The sequence below is a fragment of the Hoplias malabaricus genome, chromosome 1, assembly GCF_029633855.1.
Source record: "Hoplias malabaricus isolate fHopMal1 chromosome 1, fHopMal1.hap1, whole genome shotgun sequence".
NCBI classification, from domain to species: Eukaryota; Metazoa; Chordata; class Actinopteri; order Characiformes; family Erythrinidae; genus Hoplias; species Hoplias malabaricus.
The window spans coordinates 22705410-22723239 of record NC_089800.1 but is presented as its reverse complement, the minus strand read 5'-3'; the positions used below and the strand labels follow the sequence as shown (position 1 = coordinate 22723239).

The following is a 17830-nucleotide window of genomic DNA, read 5'->3' as shown; positions in this document are numbered from 1 at the left end:
AATTCTCCACACCTGTTTGACAGAGAATGGAGGAAGACCAGTCTAGTGTGTTTACTCTGGATAGGCTGGTTTGTGTCGAGAACGAGTCTAAACTCAAAAGTCTTATTAAGCACACTCACTCCACCCAGTAGTTTTCTGCTGTTTAAACAAGTGGAGTCAAGAATCTCGTTACAAAAAAACATTAATAACTGAACGAACAGGAAGAACCGGGACCCTGTGTGATACAGTGTGATGCGGAGTTCACGAATGAGACGATTCTTTGAACTGGATCTTTTAGGTGAAGGGTAGTTTATTTTTGCTTGCTTTGAAAAAATCAGATCTTTTAAATCTGGACAGCCTCACAGATCTCACTGGAAGCCTGCTTCCGCCACATAAAATAGTATTAAAAAGGCACCAAATATTTTTTTATTATTATTATTTTTATTTAAGTTGCTATCTCTATATGAAATACTATCTCATTATTTTGAGACATTAAGTCAATATATTGAGACACTATACTACTCTACTGCGAAGGACTGGCGCCCCCTCCAGGTTGTGTTACCACGCTCAGTGATTCCGGGTAGGATCCAGACCCACGGCAAACCTGAATCAGATAAGCAGTTAGACACGATGAATGAATGAACGCTTTTATTCTAACCCCATCAGATAATGTCAAGGTATTTTTTACCTGTCCATGTTTTTTTAATGAAGAAATTACTGTGTGAAATAATAGTCAGCTCCATGCCATTTTCTATGAACTGCAATTTCAAACAGAGATACAGACAGACCGGTTTTCTTACATCACAAACCAGCCATTCTTGCGCGGTGGGTTGTGGAGCCGTTAGTGGACACTATATCTATCTATCTATCTATATATATATGTTCATCCAAGTTATTTCCAATATATATTTAATTTTCTATATATAATTCCACACGTGTTCAAGTCATAAACTAAACGGCTATTTGTTCAAACTAAAACGACCGAGGGTTCATTTACACTTCTTTATGGACACCGTGGCGCGAGTGTGGTTGCCGTGACAACGCCCCGCCCCCTCCGACGTCTTTCAGGAAACGAATGTAAAGAAAGCGCAGAAGAGATCCAGGAACTGGAAAGCTTTGGGAAGAGGGTGAGAAAAGCGGCCGGGTTAACAGCGCTGACTCTTAAAGACGACAACACGGGTCCCTGAAGATGCTTATCAAAGAATTGTGAGTAATATAGGTTTTAAAGGATTTGGTTAAGACCCTCAGCACGACTCCCAACGCCGTTTAGAAAAGAGCAGGGAGAGTTCAGAGACTTCAGGGCGGCGGCGGTGTCAACCGTGAGGCTGGAGTTTTCTCATTCAGCACCTAGTCGATTTGTCCGTACCACCTTAAACAGCGCCCCAGGTAACCGAACAGCGGCTGTGCTGTTTAAGGTGGAACGAGAAGTTCGAATGAGAATCCAACTTTTGGCTGAGGCTGAGTTCTTTGACACTGTGTGTGTGTATGTGTGTCATGTTATGAAGTTATTGTGGATGAAAGAAGCTTTTTTTCTGTTTAATACGGTGGGCTGCAGGGGGACGTCTACGTTTATTAAGTGATTATTAAGTGCTAATTTAGCTTAACCAGTTAAATCATTTTACTTTAACACGTTCAAGGCCACTTCCATTCATTTTGACCTGGTGTGATAATTCACTTAAGTTACAAGCTTTTTTAAAAATCATAAATCATATCAGTAATTAGGAGTCCATGCTGTATTCTGGTGCTTTATTCATTAAATGTAATTGTCACATGCCAAGTCACGGGACTAGCTCACTGTAATGTTTCTGCTGATAAAACTAGAGTGAAGTCTGCGACCACTTTCACACGTATTCAGCCGTGGTTTTTCTAAAGTGTTAAAACATGTCATTCTTAAGAATAATCTCGTACTGAGTGGTGACACAGCCTTGTGACATTTTAATACCTGAGGCTAGATAACCTTACTGCTGTCTTTCTCTACCGAGTCAGAGGCTGCTAAGGTGTGACCATTTCCCTTCTACCTCTAGCCTATTTATTGACCCACACTGATCAGGCATTACATTAAATTTGCCTCCTAATTCTACACACATTTTCTAGTTTATTAGCTCCACTGACTCTACAGGAGCACTCTGTAGGTAAGCAACTTCAGACAGGAGTCGACCTGTTGCTCTGCAAACGTTGTTAGCCCACTTTTAATCCTGTTTTTCAGTTGTCAGAACCCTCACACACCCTTAGTATAGTGTACCTCAAGTAAGGGTGGATCAGAAACAGCAGGCCTGTTGAAGTTTTTAGACACTGTGCCCACTCACGCACCACTGTTACCACCAGTTGACACACCTACTGTGACAGTAGCTTGTCGGGTTGTGTTGGTCATCCTCTTGTTCAGCAGTGGTCACTGGATGCAGCGCATAGGACACAGTTGATTGGGTATTTTTGTTTAGTGAGTAGTTTTGTTTAAAAACTTCAGGAGCACTGTTGTGTCTGTTCCACCCATAGCAGCAGAACATGCACTAACATCTTTACTGCCATGTCTTGACTTATTGTAGGACACGTGGCAGTAAGATATGGGACAATATATATGTATGGGACAGTATAACATTATTTACGCTTATATCATATGATTAGGAATAAGGTATACACCAGGAAAACATATCTGTGTTTGCTGTTTTGTAATGAAACCACTTCTGTCTTCCAGCCGAGTGATCCTTCCTATTTCTGTTGAAGAGGTAAGTGCTGAGTTCTCTTTTTTTTTCCCCCCTCCCTCCCCAGACCTTTAGACCTCCTGAGTTCTTCCTTTTCGTATCTGCTGTAAAGCTGCATTGCTCTGTTGGGAAAAGTGAGATTAGATTTTGAGAATGAGCTGGAAAAAGAATCCTATTGAACGTGTCCTTGTAACAGAAACTAGTTTGTTGTATGACAGACTGTATAAATGACATGGCGTTACATGATCCCGTTTACCAAAGGCATTTTCAGTTCATCAGGCATCTTGACTTTGCCATTACAATTGAGACAAACAAACGTTTTTTTTTTACTTAATTTACCTGTTATCTTTCCCTGTTTCTTTATATACATGCACACACACACACACACATGCGCTTCTTTAACATAATGTGACTAGTCATAAAAATTGAGTCAGGAAGGCTAAAGTATTTTTTTTAAACAGTATTTTTACCTCAAAAGTACAGCTTCAAAATAATTATGATTCTCCACTGACTTGTTATACAGTGAACAGAGCTACAGTCATTGCTACTTGAGACTCTGCACTGCAGAAAATGCACTATGTAACTGGTTAAGGATGGTAGGATATCACCGCAACCCTCCTGGATTTCAGGACAGTACTCTAAAAGTAAAATACACTCTGCAACTTTAGGGGAGCCCAGGAATAAAAATACCAAATCTACAGCTGGACGATAAGGCCAATATTTATATCACGATCCATTTTTTAATTTTATTTCGGTCAATAAGATGTAATTCCAATATCGATATGAACAATACAAAAGTCACAGAAAAACTGCCAATAACTGAAAGCAACATGACATCACCCTCAAACATAAACCTCTTGGCTTTGTCAACATTTATATTTTTAAAATAGCTTTAAAATTGAGTGCAATGATGCGATGGCAGTTCCCTGTAATTACTGTCTGTCAGTCAGTGACACATGCTGTAAATAATGTGTACTGAAATATTAAAAATGTGAATAAAAATAATTTCATTTTATATTGTGATATATATTGATATTGATATTTAATTATTGTTTAGCCCTAATCAACTCTTACATAGTGTTACTTTAAAGTCTGAAGAGGAGCTTTGTTGGGGGGGGGGGGGCAAATATGATAATAAGATTATATCTTGATGACATATGTCATAGTACACTTTTTTGAATATTAGAAATGTCACCTTGGATTTCTTTACAGTAATGGTGATAGGAATGAGGGATTGCAATAAGTATGATATAGACATTTTCTTCACAAACCCCTGAAACTTTCATCAAGTTGGGACACTGTCAAGACAGAATGCAATGAAGTGCAAATCATTTTAACCTTATATTTTATTGAAAATAGTACAATTAAATAAGACAATATTTGATATAGGGGCAGCACCATGGTGCAGCAGGTAGTGTCTCTGTCACAGCTCCAGGGACCTGGAGGTTGTGGGTTCGGGTCCCGCTGTGAGTGACTGTCTGTGAGGAGTGTGGTGTGTTCTCTCTGTGTCTGCGTGGGTTTCCTCCGGGTGACTGTCTGTGAGGAGTGTGGTGTGTTCTCCCCGTGTCTGCATGGGTTTCCTCCGGGTGACTGTCTGTGAGGAGTGTGGTGTGTTCTCCCCGTGTCTGCATGGGTTTCCTCTGAGTGACTGTCTGTGAGGAGTGTCGTGTGTTCTCCCCGTGTCTGCATGTGTTTCCTCTGGGTGCTCCGGTTTCCTCCCACACTCCAAAAACACACGTTGATAGGTGGATTGGAGACTCAAAAGTGTCCGTAGGTGTGAGTGACAATGAATGAATGATTGGAATTTAATTTTGAAAGAAGTTTTGTTGTGAATACCAGTAATATAAAGGCTATGCTAAATGTGAATGTAATAAGTGAATTAGGTGAAACATAGAACACGCAAAAAGGATTTAATAACACATTGTTATTAAAAATTTTACCATGAACTAGGTGTGGGAGATATGGCCATAAAATAATATCACGATATTTCAGGGTTTTTGGCGATAACGATATTCTTGGCAATATGAACAAAACACAGAAAAAAAATTTTTTTTTTCATTTCAAAAACACACAAATGCAACAAAAAATGTTTTATTGATATGAATTATATTAATTTAAATATATGTATTATATATTAATAATATTAAAGGGTTTTATGTTACCACAAATGTAACAGTTTCAAATATTCAGAAGCAACAAAAACATCTGTAAATATTTCCTTATTTTGTAAACTGTAACAGTAACCAAGATTCTGATATTGTATTAAGTAAAAAATGTAGTGTATAAATCTACCACACAATCAAAGTGCAGAAAATGTACTGTGTGCATATAAACAACAAATGTAAACAATCATACAAACGTAACCTCAAAGCTTCACAGTAAATAAAAAATACAGAATATTTGCAGTGCTGATTCAGTCCTTTTTTGACAACAGCATGACTTACTGCAGTAGTTTCCAGTGACCTTTTTCTTGAGAAATATAATGTGGTAAGGTGCTGCATGTTGTGAGGATGTGGACTGAAGAATGTCTGTTCTGCTCTGTAGTACCAGGTGGGCCAGTTGTACTCAGTAGCTGAGGCCAGTAAGAATGAGACAGGGGGAGGAGAGGGGGTGGAGGTTCTGAAGAACGAACCCTATGAAAAGGAGGATGGGGAGAAAGGACAGTACACACACAAGATCTACCACTTGCAGAGGTAAGTAAAATATTGTCCTGCTTATAAATATGAGCAATCTGCAAGTCCAAACAATACCTGTATAGAAAGCAAAAAAAAAATCCAGCAAAAAAAAGTGTGACGTCATGAAAACCTGTTGTATGTTCAGCCTATAGCAGCCCTGTCCAACTAAGGTGCCATGCACATTTTTACAAAAATACTGTTTTTACGTGTAAGGAATCAAAATAAAATAATAAAAAATATAGATTATGTAAAAAGCTTATAAATAGCATCATTTTTATTTAAATTTTTTTTGTCTCTGGTTCCTTAAGCAAAGTACCAACATTTGTGCGGATGTTGGCTCCATCATCTGCTCTAAATATCCATGAAAAGGCATGGAACGCATATCCATACTGTCGTACAGGTAAATCCCTCAAATGCATTTCCACTGAAGTAACATGTTACAAAGCTGCACGCTAAATCCCACTGATTTGTATCTTTTCCATGTGCTGCCCTCCCCGTCCTCACCTGTAGTTCTCACAGTAAGTATCTTTATTTGTATTAGCCATGACTTCATTCTGCATTATTTGCAACAGCTTCATATAATTATCCATACACATGTTATATTTCCATGTAAACAGAGGCCTTTTGAAAGAGTAGATTGTAACACATCTGTTACGGAAGTCTGAAGTGATCCATCTTTTTGTGTTTCTTATTGTTTACAGAAACACGCTATAATAACAATGGCTTAATAGTTTTTATTCATATATTTCAGTAGAATTTGATAACTACTAACCCTACTTACATGTTCAACTCCTACACACTTTTTCTTTTTTATTCTTTCTTTCTTTCTTTCTTTCTTTCTCTATATCTTAATTTATTTCTCTCTCTCTCCCTCTCCCTCTGGCAGAGTGAGTACATGAAGGATAATTTTATGATCATGATTGAAACATGGCATAAACCTGATTTTGGTGACCAGGACAATGTAAGTAGAAAGCAGAATAATGCTATGTTTACTATATTTATATAGTAATTAAAAAAAAAAAAAAAATATATATATATATATATATATATATATATATAAAATTGAACCCACAACCTCCAGGCCCCTGGAGCTGTGTGACAGTGTTTTTATATATATATAAAATACATGCATATATGTATGTATGTATATGTGTGTTTTGCACATGTGTAGAAAGGTCATTTGTTTGGAGATATGTAAACCTTTCAGAGTCATGTAAGCAGCAGATTATTGTCTTGGTGTCTTTTGTGCTGTTGAATGTGTTGTGCAGGTACACAAGCTTGATCCAGAAACCTGGAAAAAGGTTGAGGTTGTTTACATTGATATTGCAGACAGGAGTCAAGTAGACACTAAGGTGAGCACGTTTGTTGCTTCTCTTTGGGATCACTCTCACAGATCTATGAGATAATTATGAAAGCATCATCAGGAGCTACCCATTCATTAGACGACTGGAAGGGAATTGAACATTTTATTTTTAACAGCAGAATAAGTTACTGTGGTTCAAGAAAAAAAAGCACTGAACACTGCAAAATATGCGGGAAGACTGACAAAGGAGGTGAACATCCTGCTTATGTTTCCCCTCACAGGACTATAAACCAGATGAAGATCCAGCCACATTTAAGTCTGCAAAGACCGGAAGGGGACCTTTAGGACCTAATTGGATAGTATGTATGATACATTATGAAGTGGCAGCTTTGAAAAAATTCTACACAGTATTCTTGGAATATAAATGTTAATATTTATGCAGAAGTACTTCCCAGCTTAACGTTACTTCTACATCCTCTCCTGAAATAGAAAGAACTTCCACAGAAGACAGATTGTCCTCACATGTGTGCCTATAAACTTGTCACTGTCAAATTCAAGTGGTTTGGCCTTCAGAACAAAGTGGAGGGGTTTATACACAAGGTATAACTTCAGTTTCCTGTAGAGGGTTTTTTAGTTATTACCTAGTCACCAAATAAAAAACAGTTTGTTTGTTTTGTTTTTTTTTTTCAGCAAGAGAAGCGTCTGTTCACTAACTTCCACAGGCAGCTCTTCTGTTGGCTGGATAAGTGGATAGGTTTGACAATGGAAGATATTCGGCGGATGGAAGAAGAGACACAAAAGGAGCTTGACAAGGTAATGAATAATGGGTAACTAGCTTTTAGAATGTGTTAAATATAATGCAAGTCCAAACGTATTGCTTCCTCTTCCAATTAGCTGCTTAAATATGCAGCTATTGCTGATAGCTATGCAGTTTCAAGCACAGTTCTTTAAAAATCTCCATTTAAAAAAAAGCTTTAACAGTGGATTGGGATACTCTGAAGCAAAAAATAAAATGAATAAACATGCCCAATGCCAGACACTCTCCAGACTGCTATCAGGCACCTGAGCATGGGGCTGTGAAACAGTGTCACTGCCTTTTATAGAAAGATGAGCATCTTCCTCCTCTTTTATGATACAGGACTTAGCACATCGGTCCCTGACATCTGTGACCGAATGCAGTCCAAACCTAACAGGAATATTTCAGGAATCATTGTTACCTTAGATTAAAATGTACTTTTAGAATGCATCTTTAAGAGGCATCCACTTGAGTTCTGCTGTGTTTAATAAACCCTTTATCACATAGATATTTCAAGTAGCACAATGAATGACCGTGTAATACTCAAGGTCTCAGCCAATTATTTGGTTGTCATTCTGCATCAGAGATGTCCTTTAACCATTTTTAATGCCGTTTTCAACACTATGACTGTTCCTCATCTCATGCTTCTGTAGATGAGAGAAAAGGACCCAGTAAAAGGGATGTCTGCCGCAGACGACTAAGGCCCTGCAGCTGGCACTGTGAGTACACTCAAGATTGTAATTACTGGCATCTTTTAGAATAATTGCTGCTTAGTGCAGCTTTGCTGGCGTACAGAGAAACCTGCATGAAGTCATGACCAGCCAGCTCCTTTGCTTTATAGTCTGTTACTGTCTGGGTCACTGCAAAGCAAAACCTTGGAATCACTGCCTGTCCAAGTTGCATGTGATATTTCTGGAGCAAATACTGTTCCCATAAACACTTTCCCCAAAAGCATCTCAGCACAGAAATGATTCTTAAGTGTGGTTGAGTGAGCGTCACACTGAACATTATCTCGACACGTTGAGGTGATCTTAACATTAAAATACTTTTGAGAAATTTGTACCTGACAGTAGATGGTAAGCTAACAGGTTACACATTGACATTAATGATGTAATGCTGCAAACAAGACATTAATATGTTTGTAATTAAATGGTTAATTGCATGAGGTCACACATCATTCAGCTCATTTAAAAGCAGGTGCATTTACTACACTGCATTCAGATTATACCCAGTTAATAACAAAAATAATACAGCACACTGAATATTTCACTTATTTTGGTCATAGATTTGGAAATATTGTTCTGTAGAGTCCTGAATACTGAATGCAGACTGTTTAAATGACATCTACAGCACATGCGAGTGTTTAGAATGCACCTCGACTGTGTTAGAATGCATTAGATCCTAGACGGATTTCTTGGATTATGGTGGAGAAGAAGCATTAAAGAAGGTGAGTTTGTAAAGAATAGGGCCTGTTCTGAATTTATTTTTAAACACGGGTAACTAAAGCACAGAATTGGCGACTGAACTGTCCGTGTGTGAGTGTGTGGCGCCCCCTCCAGGGTGTGTTCCCGCCTTGCGCCCAGTGATTCCGGGTAGGCTCCGGACCCACCGCCGCCCTGAACTGGATAAGGGTTACAGACAATTAATTAATTAATTAATTAATTAATTAAAGCACAATAATTACTATATTATTTTCTAGCTGTAGTTGATGCTCTCACATGTTGTAGTTTATTTATCAGAGTACATAACATATTTACAGTATGTCCTTCACATAAATACCTTCACCCACTTTGATCAAATCCAAACTGCTGATATTTTTGGAAACCGCAGCAGTTAAATGATGCTGTACTTATGCACTCATGTGATCTGTGATTTGTTTATTTAAATTTTTATTATTTTTACACTTAACTGACAGAAGTATAAAGAAAAGATGAAATTGAGTGACAATCCGATTGTTTTCCACACATAGGAACAACCATAGAAAACAGAGAGATGTCATGTTTACCGCTTTATCACCTTTTCATTTAATTCATATTAATACTTTGGGAACTGAAGATAAAATTGTTGCATTTTTGTCCATTCTTTCAATGTTTGCTGGTCAAGCACTTACACTCTGTCTATGCACTCATACTATTGGTACATGTGGGTAATGCCCTTTGACATCTTCCTAAAATAACCACTAACTAAATAACCAGAAACGACTGCACCTTGATGGCAGCATATGTCTGTCCAAAATCCCAATACATGCCACCACCTCACTAGTACCTTTACTTATATTTAAGCCACCCCCAAAACATGGCTTTTTGGGTAATAGTTTAAGATTTCAACATCATTATTTCACGTGAGGGCGGCATGGTGGCACAGCAGGTATTGTCACAGTCACACAGCTCCAGGGACCTGGAGGTTGTGGATTTGATTCCGACTCCTGGTGACTGTCTTTGAGGCGTGTGGTGTGTTCTCCCTGTGTCCGCGTGGATTTCCTCCGGGTGACTGTCTGTGAGGAGTGTGGTGTGTTCTCCCTGTGTCTGCGTGGGTTTCCTCCGTGTGACTGTCTGTGAGGAGTGTGGTGTGTTCTCCCCGTGTCTGCGTGGGTTTCCTCCGGGTGCTCCGGTGTCCTCCCACAGTCCAAAAACACACACTGGTGGGTGGATTGGTGACTCAAGTGACTGTAGGTGTGAGTGTGTGTGTGTGTTGCCCTGTGAAGGACTGAACACCCCTCCAGGGTGTGTTCCTGCCTTGCGCCCAGTAATTCCGGGTAGGCTCTTGACCCACCATGACCCTGAAATGGATAAGCGGTTACAGATAATGGATGGATGGATGAATTTCACATGATGTGCTGTCTGAGAGCTTGTGGTTTCCACCCACACATTGAATGGACTGAGATTTCGGATGGACGAATCTTTCGTAATGTAATGAACGGTAGCATGTGAAACACTTAAAATATTGCAGTCTTGAATTGAGAAGAGTTCTTTTTGATCTGTTTAACCAAACACTCGTGAAATGTGGTATCAATGGGTCAGATACAATTCATCACAGCCTTTGGTGTATGCTCCATTGATGCCCATCCCTGATTAATTTGCCTATTACCAGTTCACACGCTGATCGTCAAATCACTTCAGAAACACGTAACAATGACATTCCATAAACCTTTATTGCTTTTGCCATGTTCCAAAGTTTTTGTAATGTGTTGCTGGCAACAAATTCTATTTGAATTGATACATTTTTACTAAGTAAAGTTACAAATGATTTCACTTTTGGCAATGAATATATTTTATATTCTTCATACACACCCCAGCTCATCCAAAGATGGGTTTGTGCAGTGATTACGCTGCTCAACATTTCATTTACTGAGACAGTCATGTGTAACTTGGCTAAATAAATAACTGATTTATCCTTATATTTTAATGATGTGGAGCTAGAAATTGACAAGAAGTGGAGCTAGAAACACATGAACACATCTCGAAAAACTGCAACCATCATAAACTGTAATGAGACTGTTGACTGTGCCTCTTGAGTTTCTTCTTCATTTATTTATGTATTTTTTTATGTTTTACAGGTTTTGCTCAATGAGCAGCAGTATTGTATATGTCCCAGACAGTGGTGTTAGAGAGTGTCTCTCTCTCTCTCTCTCTCTCTCTCTCTCTCTCTCTCTCTCTCTCTCTCTCTCTCCCTCTCTCTCCCCATGTGGTCCTGTCCAGTATGGTGCCTCTCTCAACTCCTCTCACACCACGGAGCACTTACAGACTGCAAAACCCTACCACAACAGATTCTTACACTAATATCATGTAATGTCACTTTTTCTGAATGTATATTTTGTATGATTTACCGCTGTTTTAGTTTTACCTCCCCCCCCACACACACATTTTTTAACTGAATAGATTGATGAATAGGTTTTTTTTTAATTATTACTATTTCAATTTACACTTCTGTGTATTACACAGTTTGCATTGCTGCAAAAAGAACACTCAGTAGTTCTCAGTTTGTTTTCTGACGTGCTTCATTCACTCCATAATTGTGTTTTCCTAAGATGCCTTATGGGTGACACATCCTAGTTCCCCTGTGCGTGCCTGGAGAGGTGCTTTCCATCGACAAAACCAGCACCTAACCATCACTTTTTACACACGTGAAAAGGCTAGTTCTAGGCAGAACTGTGTTTACATGAATTAACCTCAACCTGATTAATATGCACCAAGTGTCTAAGAGAAATGAAAATGTCTTTTTGTTTTATTTTTTTTCCCCCAACTCTGGGATGCACCTGCTCAGGACTGGGATAAATTTGAATTAGCTCTACGTCTTTTGGAATTGTGCACTTTGCCTCCATTTTAAACTGGGGCTTATCAACTGAATTGTATTTATTCGCAGGGTATTTTGCAGTTTTGCCAGTTTTCTTCTGTTATGGGATAAAGAAACACTGTATTTGTTTACTGGGCTGATATTGTACTATTCTTCTTCCGATTACAATGATTTGAAATGCTTAAAAATAAAAAAAGACTATTTTTACTGTCAATTTTTTTTTCTTCAAAAAAGGCATCATATGCTGTGCAGTGTAGCTTTGTCTATCACAATTTAAAAGGGCGTTACTTAATAAGGAGTCCTGTTTCTTGTAAAGAATACGCCATGGGCAATTCCTCTGTTCAAAACCTGGCCCATATAAAACACACATTTTCATCCAGCAGAATGTGAAAGTATGATCTGGAATGTGGAATGGGAACAGACCTTCACGGTTCTTCACTCTACAGCTGGGTGCTATGAATTCAATGTCATTACGTTTCCAAATATATCAGAGCAGTAGATCATGTTTTAGTCAGTGCATTAATAAAGTTAACGAGACAAGGTTTCTGAGTGAGTGCTGCTGCTCAAAGAGTATGACTTTTACACCTGATGTGGCTCTTAGGCCACAATAATAAAAAAGTAGACTTTTATTTTAGCATAAAAAAACAATACTAAACTAAACTAAAATAAATAAACAAACAAACAAACATCCTGGAGGGAAAAAAAGAAATCTGATTATATTAGATATACCTTTCATTCAAATAAACCACTTAAAGCTGTGGCATTGTCTGTATATTACCCTGCATCACTTTGTGTTTCAAATTTGTGGGTTTCGTGCAGAGTTTCAGCTGTTCCCTGCACCCACACCTCTTATTCAGAACTACAGATTGTCCCATGCTGGTTGGATGTGGTGTGCTGCTGAGGCAGCGAATAGAGCTTGCTGTGGGTGCAGAGGAACAGGATTATGAAGCACTTTTGTCATTGTTTATGATCATCATAAACCTATTCCAGGTTGCTGTGGGACCAGATCCACCTGAAATCAGTGGGCAACACCGTAGACATGACTAAGTATACTTGTACTGCCAATCCACATCCCAGCATGTGTTTTTGGATTGTGGGAGGAAATCAGAGCACTCAGAGGAAACCCACACAGAACACAGAGTTACCTGAGGCAGGGTCGTGACGAGCTGGTGAAACACTGGGATCTAGTAATAAATGAAGGCCAATGTGGTTGAAGTTCTAGGCTCTAGGTCCTCAAACACTAGCTTTCCCAGCACCACTGTGAAAAGCCATAATTGTACATTTAAGGCCATTCTACACTCTTACCTCTGTCTGTATAGTCCATAGCAGAATCATTTTCCTACTATAAGAAACCTGCTTTTCTTTTTTCTTAAATGGTTGTAAGCCGAAGTGAAAAACACATGCCTGGTTTGTTGTCTAAGCACATTTCAGAGTGAGTATAAATATAAGGTTGTGAGTTCAATTCCCGCTTCACATGACTGTCTGTGAGGAGTGTGGTGTGTTCTCCCTGTGTCTGCGTGGGTTTCCTCCAGGTGACTGTCTGTGAGGAGTGTGGTGTGTTCTCCCTGTGTCTGCGTGGGTTTCCTCCGGGTGACTGTCTGTGAGGAGTGTGGTGTGTTCTCCCTGTGTCTGTGTAGGTTTCCTCCAGGTGATTGTCTGTGTGGAGTGTGGTGTGTCATCCCTGTGTCTGCGTGGGTTTCCTCCGGGTGCTCTGGTTTCCTCTCACGCTCCAAAAACACACGTTGGTAGGTGGATTGTTGACTTAAAAGTGTTCGTAGGTGTGAGTGTGTGAGTGTGGCCCCTCCTGGGTGTATTCCTGCATTGTGCCCAATAATCCCAGGTAGGCTCTGGACCCACCATGACCCCGAACTGGAAAAGCGGATACAGATAATGGATGGATGGATGGACAACAAGTATTTTAAATAAGACCCTTTCAAAACACTATAAGTATGACCACAGACTTTAAGAATCCTTGATTAACCCAATTTTTCTGAGTCTTTTGTGTAGTCTGTGGTGTAGCCATAACACACTTGTCCTTGAAAAGTAAAGCTATTTTTCACAAGCCACTAAAGAATGTAAAAAAAAATCCCTGTTTTATGACTAAACACTTTGCTTAAATGGTTGTAAGCTGAAGTGAAAAATATGCCTGGTCTGTTGTCTAAGCACATTTCAGAGTGAATATAAATATAAGGGCTAGGCTCTATTTTAGACCTGATAGACTATGATGTAAATCTGATCTTTGCTTGTTATGCTACTGATCTGAACATTAGACAGGCATGCAAGAGAGAGAGCTGAATTACATTCTGACCCCAGTGACCTGAAGATTCAGTTCTCCAAAGTGAACAGGAAATCAATTTAACCAAAAAGGAGAATGATATTACAATGATATGTGCAATGTTCCTGAAAAGAGAGAGATCTTATGAATCTACTGTTTATAGTAAGGAGGTGTGCTATATGTGGCCATAACTTTTCCCATATCTCCAGCTAATGGGGCAATATCTGTTAAAGGTCACAAGATGGCGACAGATACAGTGTCATTTTCACCAACCCCAACGAACAGGTAGCCACTATAAACATTATAAAAAAATGCATGTTCAGGAGATTGTCAAGTACTTGGGCTTTAAATCATACACTGATTTGTGACAGCTCCACAGCCTTGTACCTTTGGAGCACTGTCTTATTTAGGCCTATTCTTATCTTGTGAGATGCTGAACAGTGATTCATGCCTTTGTAATTGCTGCTGCGAGGCATTATTCAGTTGTCCACCTAAAGAAACAATAGACAGACTAAAGACTGTCCCCAGTGCACAGTGCTTGAGTAATGACCTCAGCTCTGAAGAATGAGAACATTATGCTTTTCCTGGCATCTCTCTGTTGGTTAGTTTTGCAAATAAGCGCTTTAATATACACAAAAATGCTCAATGAATGATTGTTACATTTATGGCTTGTTTGTTATATGATCTCCTTCTGTTGAAATTTGAATTATATCAGAGTTAAATATGTTTTACTCATTTAAATGGACAGGTTGCTTTGGTTAATGCTTTTGGTTAATCCAGTAATCAGTCTATTAAAGTCTATTACACACAGATTACATTACTGTCGTTAATTTCAGTTTGAAGTTACACATCTGTTTTGCAGGTGTAAAACATTTTATTAATATATTGTATTTAATGTGGGTGTGGGTGTGGGTAAGGAGTTCTGTGTTTGCCTTTCTGGGTATCCTGTGATCTCACTTCCTTAAAATGATATACGAAGAGAGAAGAGAGCAGTTGTATAGAGAATGACAATTTCCTGCTGTTTGTATAAACAACAACTAACTTAATGAGCTGCAGCTTCAGACGAATGCACAGTTTAACAAATGTAATCCGCACACATAATCACACTATATGTCACTGCAGATTTTAGTATATTTACTGTCATCATAATCTAACACACGTCAACTGAGGGCAGGTGGTTTTGAGTAACAGAGTAACACGCTTCATGCACCAGGTTATTTTTGGCAGGGCCATCTTTATGCACCGAAGAGACTCCTCCTCCTCCACCACCTCCTCCTTTACTCACAACCAAAACATAGTGCCCACTCTCCTGTAAAAACAAATATTTGTGCCAGACTTTCCCCCTTGTCAACAATGAAAATGCCTCAAAGAGCCCCTTAGGAAAGTAGTGCCCCCACTCTTTTTTTAAAAAATGTACCAGTCATAACTAATTTTCTCTGTCCTTGTTTTCAGATCTCTTAGAACTAAACAATTTATATTTGTGCCCTTAAGATTGGCATGTGTTAATGTTCTGTGCTTTGCCTCGTTTAAAAGAGGCTGAAACACATTTTATAGCTTTAACAGAGGCTTAAATGCTGTAGGCTGAATAGAGAGATCAATTAAAATTACAAACATTGTCTTTTTCAGCGTATTTCTACAGGAGTGAAACCCAATACTTTATACTTACTCTTATATTTTTGAAAAAAAAAAAAAGACTTTTCTTTTGTATTGCTTAGGGTGGCAAGATCGGAAAAACAGGAGGGAGCGGGACGACTACTGACGTGCAGACTGACCAATTAAATGTTTACAGAGAAGGTTATCGCCCAATAACGGTAGCTCTACAGTCAGACCGTCCAATCAGAAGATTTTAGACTACTTCACCACGCCCCTTTCTCACTCAAGTGAACCAATCGGAGTGGGGGAGGGCGGGACTAGTTTGTGAACGAAACGCTTCTCAAAGTTCTATGTAAACTCTAGAAAAACAACATCCCGGATGTTTGTGAAATTCCGCCCGGACATTTTTTTAAGTCTAAAAAAGAGGACATGCCCGGGTAAAAGAGGACGTCTGGTCACCCTAGTATTGCTCCATGACAGACACCCCCCCCCCCCCTTACTGCTAAATTAATCAATACATTAATAAAAGATATGTGTTCGTTTTCTGTTATTATTCAGCATTAAAGTGTGAAATTCCAACAACATGTTTAAAGCTTTTTTCCCCATTGTGTTTTCATCATAAAATGTTGAGCCACTAAACCCACAGTTCGGTAAAACAGCAGAAACTAGCTTGTGTCTGTGAACTGAATCATGAAGTGAATGCTCACTCAGCTTGTGTCCGTTTTGATGTCTTTTGATGCTGAAAGATTCTTTGACTTCAGTGATTCTGTGTTAGTTAAAAAATAAAAGGCTGATGAGACTATAATATAATTTGTATACAGTCAGCAGTTTTTTAACGCTTTATTTCTTAATGTACTCTCTGTATTTTTCACTACTTTTGAGTTTAATACAATTTTACAGGAACATGCTCTATCCATTTTATTTTCTTAAGATTTAGACATTTCTAGTCTGATCCTTTTTGATTTTCCACTTCTCCTTTATTGTCCTTGCTTTGATCAGTTTTTCGTCCCCTCCCTGTGTGCCCTCCTGAGGACTAGTGTGAGTGCTCTACTGGGTATCGAATTGGAGCAGAGCCCGCTGGTGTATACGTGCAGTACTGCACTCTCCGCCGCGCGGCATGCTGGGAGCCGGAGCAGCAGCAGTGACCTTGGCTCTGTTGCTCATCCTGCAACACAAACAAGAGGCTCTCCGGCTCTTTTCTCTTTAAAACGCGTCCCAACTCGGTCAAACCCCGTCTCAGGGCGTCTGACCAGAGGTCACTGTCAGGGAGGCAGTTTAGTGACACACTGGAGGGGCAGAAATCGACCTAAATTCAGCGTTTCTCTCTCTCTTACACAACTGTGACCTGAACTCTGCCCTATCCTCAAATCATATTTACTCTCGTAACAGTCTGTTCCCCGACTCACTGATCCAAACCTCTATTTATAGAAGGAAACAGGTTTCTTCACTAGAAACCCAGTTATATCCCTTCAACATAAAAGTATCAGACCTACAGTAACACTGCAGTAAATCCTGGGTTAATCTTAGAACCTGAAAGTCAATTCAGACAAAAACGGGAAACATACATAGTCATCATGTGCAGGAGTCTGGGGCTCAGGGGAAACCATGTTTTGTTAATTTTATAAAAGAAACACTAATACGTTAAAAACGATGGCACAAAGCTAAACCATATCAATGATAAATACACCTAGACACCGTAGAGTTTGGTGTGTATATAAAAACCACCATAATGCTATATTTTTAATTTTCAACAGAGGCTTGTTATCAATATCTGGATTTCATTTCATTTTAATAAACGGAAGAAAAGTCCTGTTAAACACAAACTTATTTCTTTCCAAACTTACTTGGTTTCATGCACTCTTCTCTGAGGCTTTGCCCTTACTTTTGCATTGTACGTCTTATATGCTCACATCACGAGTTTTGAGGTATTAGCCACCAACAACAAATCAAAAATGGATTTTTAAATTATTTTGAAGTAATCTTAACCCAAAAAACTGGCTTTTGTGTTGTTTAAGATGGACAGACAACAGTGTTATTTCTGTATGTGTCATTATATCACCATAAGATGATATTGTGCACTAAACGTACTGAAACATCAACATTTTCAACACATCCTCAAATACTTCCTCCTATCAGAAATGGCAGTATGGGTTTTGTACATTTAGAACATCAGAGACTATCACAAGCACTATTTTATACATCAGCTATAAGCATGGT

General features: G+C 38.9%; 1 protein-coding gene across 1 annotated transcript; it reads left to right on the top strand.

The window, feature by feature from the left end:
- The first annotated feature begins 1047 nt into the window (after positions 1 to 1047).
- On the top strand, positions 1048 to 11951 carry pitpnaa (phosphatidylinositol transfer protein, alpha a). Its single transcript, XM_066677011.1, has 12 exons — positions 1048 to 1185; positions 2672 to 2702; positions 5223 to 5371; positions 5662 to 5753; positions 5864 to 5871; positions 6240 to 6314; positions 6622 to 6705; positions 6938 to 7015; positions 7146 to 7256; positions 7347 to 7469; positions 8106 to 8171; positions 11009 to 11951. The coding sequence occupies exons 1-11, from the start codon at positions 1169 to 1171 to the stop codon at positions 8151 to 8153; spliced, it is 816 nt and encodes a 271-aa protein (XP_066533108.1). The 5' UTR covers positions 1048 to 1168; the 3' UTR covers positions 8154 to 8171; positions 11009 to 11951.
- Positions 11952 to 17830: the final 5879 nt, after the last annotated feature.